Source organism: Zea mays, chromosome 3 (assembly GCF_902167145.1).
Source record: "Zea mays cultivar B73 chromosome 3, Zm-B73-REFERENCE-NAM-5.0, whole genome shotgun sequence".
NCBI classification, from domain to species: domain Eukaryota; kingdom Viridiplantae; phylum Streptophyta; class Magnoliopsida; order Poales; family Poaceae; genus Zea; species Zea mays.
This window is the reverse complement of record NC_050098.1, coordinates 192,265,295-192,273,987: the sequence shown is the minus strand read 5'-3', so window position 1 is coordinate 192,273,987 and position 8,693 is coordinate 192,265,295. Positions and strand designations below refer to the sequence as shown.

Below are 8,693 nucleotides of genomic sequence, written 5' to 3'. Positions count from 1 at the left end.
TTGGATGTGTATATTGGAGGGTATGTAATTAAATTGTGTTCAATACCAAATCATCCATAGTATTGAAATGAGATGTAATTCTAATTCTTTTTTTTTTAAAGTCAATGAATTAGAGTTTAGAATTGTACGGTCTAATTTCACGCAATTCAAAAAAGTGACGCTATGTATTGGAAGAGAGTTTCTACTTTCTAGTTATAATTCAATTCCAGAGAATTAGATCTCTGATTCCAAATCTCAATTCCATATACAACTAAACAACAGAATTTAGGAAAGCTGATTTCAATTTCCAATTCCGTGCTCCAATATCTACATCTAAACGAAGTATAACAGACAATTATCCTATGCACGAATCATGCGCTAACGTGGCGGACGAATGAATATCTTTATATTATTCATCTTACTGCTTCTCGATTACGGACTACAATTCTGATAGGAAATGAATCTGCCATGCTGCTGCTATTTGCGTTTCTGCCCAAACAGGAATTTACAACGAATTATCAAAATTGTAAGTTCAAACAACAGCAGCCTCCGATCCACATCATCACTAGTCTACCATTTCCGACGGACAAGAAGGTTGGAACAGTGACGGTTTCAGGAGAGACAGGACCCAGTGGCTAATCAGCTGTCCCAGCTCAGGGTTCAGGGCTTCAGGCTTCAGAATCGAAAGATCTCCTGTCGAATGGACGACTTCAAGAATCTACAGCATTTGTACCACTGCCATTGGGGTCTTGTTGGTCAGCATTCAGCAACTCTAGCATCGGTACCAATGGAGAAGATCCTCAGACTGCTTTAGGCTGGACCTGTTCGAAGTCAAACACCTCGAACATCAAACGCCGCACGTCAGGTTTGCCATACACACAGTATGCAAGCCCATGTAGCGCTTGCTGGACAGAGGTCGTTGAAGGATTCCTTAGACGTCGATTGTGTTCGAATCTGTCTTGCACTGTCTCCCCGTAGATAATGTAGTGCTGCAGGTGCTTGTCCCGCAGGTACCGTCCACAATACTTGTTCATCAACGTCCTCCGATGCTTCTCCGCCAGCCACCTGCCTGGTGCATCGAGGTGTTTCATGAGTAGCCTCTCTGCCATTACTAGATCCTGGCCACAAAGTTCAGACCTTCAGCATTGCTCTTGGCAAACTGGCAAGACACTGGAAACTACTCCCTCCATCAGGGAAAGAATGCAATGACAACATTATATTGAGTCAATCCATTTTGAGTTTGACGAAGTTTGTACAAAAGAAGTATTTTATGATTACCAAAAACTGTCATAAGATCCGTTTGGGCTGAAAACAGTCGGTAACAATCTCTCTATATATGGGAATGATTCCCAGTCAGTCAGAAAACACATCATATTTTCAATTTAACTATTCAGAGACAACATCAATACAGTACTAACAGAAGTTAGAAAAATCAACATTTTAAATATGGTACCGGTAGAAAACGGACATAGAAGATATCACCTTTTCGAAAACGATTCTCGGTAAACAGGATCTTTCATTTCCATTTTCAGCCCTAAGATTCGTCATGAAATATATTTTTATGCTATACAGATTTTGTGTTGTAAATAACTAAATATTGATACTTCTTCTGTAAATCTTAGTCAAAATTTAGAAAGATTGACTAAGAATAGAGCTAGAATTTCATCCTTTCTGGACGGAGGTAGTACATGTACATAAGAAGGCACAACATACCTGAATTTTCTGGCCGACGTATTCAAGCCGCTCATAACAAAATCTTGGATGCTCAAACTTATGTTTTGATGGGTGCAAAAAACACAGCTGCAGTGAAACAAAGCACCATGATGGCCTGTCTGACTTCTCATATTGTAAATGTAATGGAAGCCAGGCAAGCTTCTGTTTCCTTTGTCATTAAGGGAATACAGAATACGAAAAAACCTGAACTCATGTTACAACTGAAAAGTGGTATGTTATCAAGCCTGGAAGCAGTTTGCCGATTAAGCTGCACACTACAGAAATGTGTGATGATCAAAACAAACTATCTGTGTATCGTTACATTCAAACCTAGCAATTTTTCAAATGTCCTAAACCAACACTGTTTGCTAGACTTCAATGTATCCCATCACGATTCATTCAGCCAGCACTTTAGTGCCACAAATATACTCATTGCAGTTTAGTCTTCACAGTCCATCCTCCAAACTATATTCCCTCATTACAGCTACATATATTACAGATGTTAAAATTGACATTCTTATGCTCAGTCAAAAGGACCTGTATTCTCAGCTGCGTTGTTTTCTACATGTAAGAGTCAGGTTGTGCACTTCATTTCCTTTTCTGATTTATAAATCTAGACTTCTAGCTAACTGCTATAGGAAACATAATTTCAAAAGGCTACTTATGTATTAACTTCCTTTTCGCGGGTTCAAAGCATTCTCTTTGCATTTGCGAGGGAAGGCTTGCCTCGTTTGACCCCTTTTCCAGACCCCACTCATGTGGGAGTCTCCTGCACTGGGACTGCCCTTTTCTGATGTATGATTATGGCTAATTGCCACAAGAAATATAATTTTAAAAGGCTAACTATGTAAAATACCAAGCACATACTTTGTAGATAGTTAAATAAATATTTTGAAAGAAATGACAAAAGGGGAGAAAAAATGGTCTAGTGATGTTGAGTTACCTGAAGACCAAGTCCAAGCTCTATATTCCTTGCTTCTGTGATTTCTGGAATTCTGTCATTCATGGGCAAGGGATATCCTAGGGTAGTCATGACCTTGGGTCTACTGTCAAAATCCCAAATATTTCCTCTGAACCGATGCATGCCTGGTGGCACACAAGCTCGGAAAAGCCTAGGATGAGCAAAAAGAGCATCCGGTGGCGGCTGCATGAGATGTGACAAGGTAAGATAGGAGCAAAAAGCAAAGATATAGGGAAAACAATAGTAAGAACCATTACCCTGTAGGCAGCAACATCCTGCCAAGTGAGCTGCCTCTTTTCGAACTCCACTGAAACATAATCAACATCCTCTAGTTGACGACGCAATTTTGGCTGACAGCTCTCATCATCTGGATCCATCCCAAATGCCTCAAAAAGGACACGATAGACTTCAGGCATTCCAAAGCACAAATATATAGCTCCAAATATTGCCCAGAATACAGCCCTGCAACAGAAATAGGCATTTTACTTAAGTTCACCAAATACTCAAATAGGCATGCCAACCAGCAGCACACATTCCTACAGGACTCTAAATCAGCATGCATACTCATGCTATGCTACTAAGAGCAACTCCAGTAGTTCTCTAAAAGACTTCCTAAATCAATAATTTAGGTAGTTAACATGAAAACTATTTTCCAACAGTTCTCTAAATGAACTTTCTAAATTTAACAACTTGTCATCTAACCTCATTTTCTCTCTACATTTGGCAACCATTTAACAACTCCCTAAACAAAAATGTTGACTGCATTATATAGTTTTTGTGACTTATTTTTTATGTGGATAAATACAAAACAAAATTACAAACTATATTTAGAGAACTATTGGAGAACTCACATTTTTTTACTCCAAAATCCATTTAACAACTTCTTAAATCTGTGATTTAGAGAGCTAAAATTTACATAACTATTGGAGTTGCTCTAAGTTTTCCAGTGGATTAGCACATAAAAAGGAGTATAACCCAATACAAAATAAAGGGATGGAACATTGCAAACTTGTAATAATGTATCACTGTAGCATTTACACATACATGAAGATGATGATAAAAGCTACACAATGTTCAGCTTGCAACTTTGAATAATATCGTGAAACAAAAGAAAAAAAATGTGGTCCTTAAAACAATGGGAGAAGACCTTCTTATCGTCCTCAAACTAGCGAAGTTTATTTAAAATCCGATGACCAATGGGATATAATCTTAAAGCCCTAAGATGCAGCAACAACTATGTTTTAACATCCTAATCTGTTTGTGTCTGGTTAAACAATGCAACAACTCAGACAAATGTGGTTGCTTGAATTTGCACACGGCCACACGCCAACAACTCGCTACTCAAATTATCATCACACACGAGGTTCCATCTCTAAACTTCCAGTTGCACATTTTCAGCATAACAAGGAAATCCCCACTTTCCAGTAAATGGATAAGAAGACAGAACACTCACTTGGACGGTGGCTCCCGGTCCTTTCGTATCATCTTATCCAAATCATCATAGGGGAAGACCAAATTGTGCAGGCTGGCCGCCTTGAGCCATCGGGGCAACACTTTCTTCCCAATTAGAGCGAACACCCGCTCCCTCATCGGCCCAGGTGACTCCCTGGGGTACCTCTGCAAGAAGAACTCGCAGAACGCGAGCTCCAGAACGTACTGACCCAGGAACCAGAGCCTGGAGTGGCCGTTCCGTACGTGCCGCATCCGCGTGCGCTCGCTAGAGGGGTCCAGATGCTGGAACGCGAGGTAGAACAGCACATCGAAATGACGCGCGGGGCAGTCATCGCCTTCGCCGAGCGTCTCCGAGGGCGCGAGCGGGTACCCGAGCGCCTGCTTGGCCTCGAGGAGGTACTCGTCCATCCAGGTCCTGTCGGCGGTGGAGAGCGGCGCGGAGGGGAGGCAGGAAGAGAGCAGCGGGAGCGCCTTGAGCGACAGCTGCGGGCTGCTGAGGAACCGCCGGGTAAGGCGCTCGTCATCGAGAGGTGGCTTCAGGATGAAGCGACGCGGCGGATGCTTCTTCTTAGGGGATACGGCCTTCTTCCGCTGCGCGAGCTCGCGAAGGAGGCGGCTAGGGCTGTTCGCCGGCTCCGAAGGGGGGGCGGGCGGAGGAGTCTGGTCGGCCGCAACGGCAAGCACGCGGACGCGGCGGCTCGAGCTGTGGAGTGAGAAGGGGAGTGGCGTGAGGGTGAGGGCTTGGAACGCCATGGCGGGTGGCCCCATTGGTGGTGGCGACCGGCGACCTCCGGCTGCGGTTTTGCGGGGAACTTGCTGAAGTTGAGGGAGAGAAGGGAGCGGATAAGCAGACGAGAATTATGAGCCGTAAATTTTCTGATCGATGGCTGCGATGGGGTGAATCATTGAGCGAGACGGGAAAAAATATCTACCTTTCAAAATGACGTGGCAAAGCGGAGCACTGTTGTAAGCCTCTGCCGTCTGGGTCCCAACTGATTCGAGTAGCGAAACGAGACGGGGACTGACAAGCCAGGCTGGCCGTGGAGCTCGTGGGCTCGACGCAGCGGCTCAGCCCATTGCGGCGGCGGCAAGTCAGCAACCCGTTACCCGTCCCCACGAACGGCTCGCCAGCACCGCCACCTCCGATTCGCGTGCGGCGACCGTCGATGGCGAACCCGAGGCGAGCCATCGCGCTGCACATCCAGACGCAGCCGCCGCCTCTCCCCAGCACCGCCGCCGCCCTTCCACCTCACACTCTGGCGTCGTCGCTGCTCCACTTCCTGAAGCGGCCGGCGTCCTTCCCTTTCCTTCTCTCACTCTTCGTCCTCCTCACCTGGCTCTCGCTCCGCTTCCACCACCCCTCGCCGCCACCGTCGCTCGGCGGCCGCCCCTCCGTTGTGCACGAGCCCCAGGCAAATCTCGTCCGCTTCCCCGCGGAGCTCTACCCCACCCCCATCGCCCGCGACGGGCGCGGGTGGCTACTGGACCCCGTCGCCGCCGCCCGTGACGCTGGCCTTCCAGGTGAGCGCTCCTCAACTCACGCCTCCTATGTTACTGTGTTATTGTGGTCCGTGCGCGGTTAGGTGCGTCAATCGTAGCAAGAGTGGTGTGAAGATTTTTAGTGTTGGATAATATGGTGAAATTCCGTAGATTGGAATTGGATCAAAAAATGCATTAGCTAAAGTTGAAATTTATCTGCGACCATGCGTTGCTCAGTTCGTAGTTAGGGGTGAATGGGAGAAGTGTTCTGAAGTTGCTGCTAATGAACTGCAAAAGCATTTTTCACATCCATATGTAGATGTAAATATGCTAGTGTCTGTTCTGTGCTGCTCATGCTCCATAGAACACTGATTCTTTTTGTGTATAATTGAGGTTTCAACTTCTGTTTGAGGGAAGTTAAATACCATATTCAACTTCTGCATCTCACGTCAAATGCTGCTGGTCTATTGATACAGTGCCGTTTAGCCCTGACATTGTGTTTTGGATTAATTGTATACATGCCACTCAACTTTCACAAAATTGGACGGCTAGTTCATTTTGATGCCATGGAGTGGCATAAAAATGAATTAGTTTCCAATTTTTCAAAATTTTGAGTGGCATGCTAAAATTTAACCCTTGTGTTTTTAATGGAAGGAACCTCTTTATCATGTCTAATGTGCAATACAGTCCGCTCTGCAGAGCATTAGGTTGAGATGTTCTGGAGGCTGCTTTCTTCCCCATATATCTCATCTCTACTGCTCTAGTTTGTTAAAATATACTTCTACTACACATTTATAGACTAATGGATAATTTGTTTTTTTTCTTTGGCTGGCAACTACCAACCAAAAGCACCTTTACCTAAAATATTGTTTTGAAATATGTTTTCTTTTATTCTCAAGTGCCTCAACTGTCTTAGTAAGATCTTGAATGCATCCTTTTCAATCCAAGGGAGAAATACATACAAAAGAGAACATTTGCACTATCAACGTAGTGACCTTTTTTTAGTTATAGAAAAAACTGGATATATATGTTCTGTGTATAATTTTCTTCTTCTATGCTTTCTTTACATTTGTTGGTTGTATCTCTGGCTCTGCTGCCATTCCGTTGGTGCTATCACTGGAGACCTTTTTTCCATTTTTCTCTGTGTAGATTTGGCAGTGGGAATTTAGGTGGTGTTTGGTTCAAGAAATGTAACGCAAATGGTAATGGTAATGGTTTATGTTCGATTACTGGCGGTAACAAATTTGAATAGGCTGGTATCAAATTTTAGTGTGGTATCTGATTACGGTTGGACTAAAACAAACATGATTTAACGTTATCAGTTACCCATTACGTTACAAATATTTGAACCAAACGGCACCTTAGTTCTTGTAATACCGCTGCCACTTCATTTTTATCAATTCTTGGCTGAGCTTGACTTGGGTAACTTCTTTCAAATGTTCAATATTAAATGAATTCATGCACCAAACCATATTGTACTGCCCTATATATTCTATATTAGTTAAATATCTATCTATCTTCTACAAATGTGGAAAGTCCATGGCCTTTACGAGCAAATCTGACTCTTGTAGTAGGACGAAAAAAATGAATTCAGGGTTTTCATCCGTTAGCTGCACACTGTGAGCATATCCCTTTGTCTTGGTGATTTTCATGAGCTAGTGTGTAGCCTGTCACAACTTGTTTGGAACTAAAAGGCATGTGAGATTTGATTGTATTGGAAAGTGTGGGCTTGCACAAGCGAACAAAACTGACAAGAGTTGGATCTCCTCACCTTCCCCACCTCTACTTTAACATGAATGTGACCACATGCAATACAATTACAATGCAAGCAACCAAACGCAATCTTAGTAACTGCATTTTTGCATATGCAGGACAACCAAACATAAACACATTGCATGCATCTATTCCGGCTTGGGTTATGCTACATAAAACCTAATGCAGGTTAAGGCTAATACAAACAATCAATCACACCCTTAATATTTATGGCACGTGCAGTCGTGTTGATTTTTTTCTTATGGGAGAATAGATGTGGATGGGGATAGTAACCTTGTTGAAATGGTTATGATGCACATTTTATCAACTATCTCTCTGCCTCTTCTCATGAAAGAGTCGATTTGTGTTAGCACTATATTTTTATTTTCTCTCTTTATTTACCCTTTTTGTTTGTGATCCATGTTGGGTTTAAACTCTAGCTTACCGCGACTTGCTTGGACTAAACAGCTTTCGTTGCTGTTATTGTTGTTGTGTCAGGTGGAGCACTGGTCTGTTTACTACTTCATGTTGGACAGATCCAACCAGGTGGTTTACGTGGCAACCATCGTCATCACACTTGCAATGAAACATTCGTCATCTGGGGCGCAAAGACAAAATTCAGGGTAATAATAATCGTCACAGTTTTTGTTAAGAGTTGGATGCTTCTAGTGGTGACTGTTTGTTTCACTTAATTGACAGTTGGAAAATGCTGGCATAAAAGATGAAGGATATGGCGAAGCCATGATTGCTGCTGACGAGGTCGCTATTGTTGCTAGTGCAAGATCCACTGCACATGCCTTGATCAATATGGATGTGCGACCAACCTTTTTCTTAGGATGTCAGGATACACCAATAAATCCCAACAGCTCAAATACTGACTACAAGGTCTGGAAAGACCTATGAGAATTGCTGCACCATTCCTGTATCTGAGGGTGGGCAATTGACAGGCCAAGAAGATATTGGAAATGCATCACGTCAAGACCTACGAGAATTGCTGCATTGTTCCTTTATCTAAGGGTGAGCAATTGACAGGCCAAGAAGATAGTAGAAATGCATGACGCCTTCAAAATTATGTTCTTAACGTAGATAGTTGTTTCTATCATTCTACGGTCAGATATATGTGCATAGTTTTGGGAACACTAGCAGCTGGTTACTCATTTTTATTTGTCGTGCCTATTTTTTTGTACCCTTGTTTCCTTCTGTTGCAATATAGTCTCTCTGTCTCTATCTATCTCTATTTGCTTCCAACTTTGTTTCCTGCTACTTTGTTTCCACAAAGTGTCTTGGACCTGCAACATTTATCTGTGGAGCTGGTACTTGAAATTACATGTTTTTCAGCGACTTGTCGTTGAGTTGA

At 43.1% G+C, this 8,693-nt stretch overlaps 2 protein-coding genes across 2 annotated transcripts; one reads left to right on the top strand and one right to left on the bottom strand.

The window, feature by feature from the left end:
* Positions 1–371: 371 nt before the first annotated feature.
* LOC100125654 (ribonuclease III domain protein 1) lies at positions 372–4,968 on the bottom strand. Its single transcript, NM_001112585.1, is given in 5 exon segments — positions 372–1,097; positions 1,693–1,779; positions 2,636–2,836; positions 2,911–3,115; positions 4,107–4,968. Coding segments are annotated over 5 exon segments (1,578 nt in total). The 5' UTR covers positions 4,874–4,968; the 3' UTR covers positions 372–779.
* Positions 4,969–5,131: 163 nt separating this feature from the next.
* Positions 5,132–8,670, top strand: LOC100286137 (uncharacterized). Its single transcript, NM_001159025.2, has 3 exons — positions 5,132–5,626; positions 7,835–7,959; positions 8,036–8,670. Exons 1-3 carry the CDS (start codon positions 5,272–5,274, stop codon positions 8,237–8,239), a joined length of 684 nt encoding a protein of 227 aa, NP_001152497.1. The 5' UTR covers positions 5,132–5,271; the 3' UTR covers positions 8,240–8,670.
* Positions 8,671–8,693: the final 23 nt, after the last annotated feature.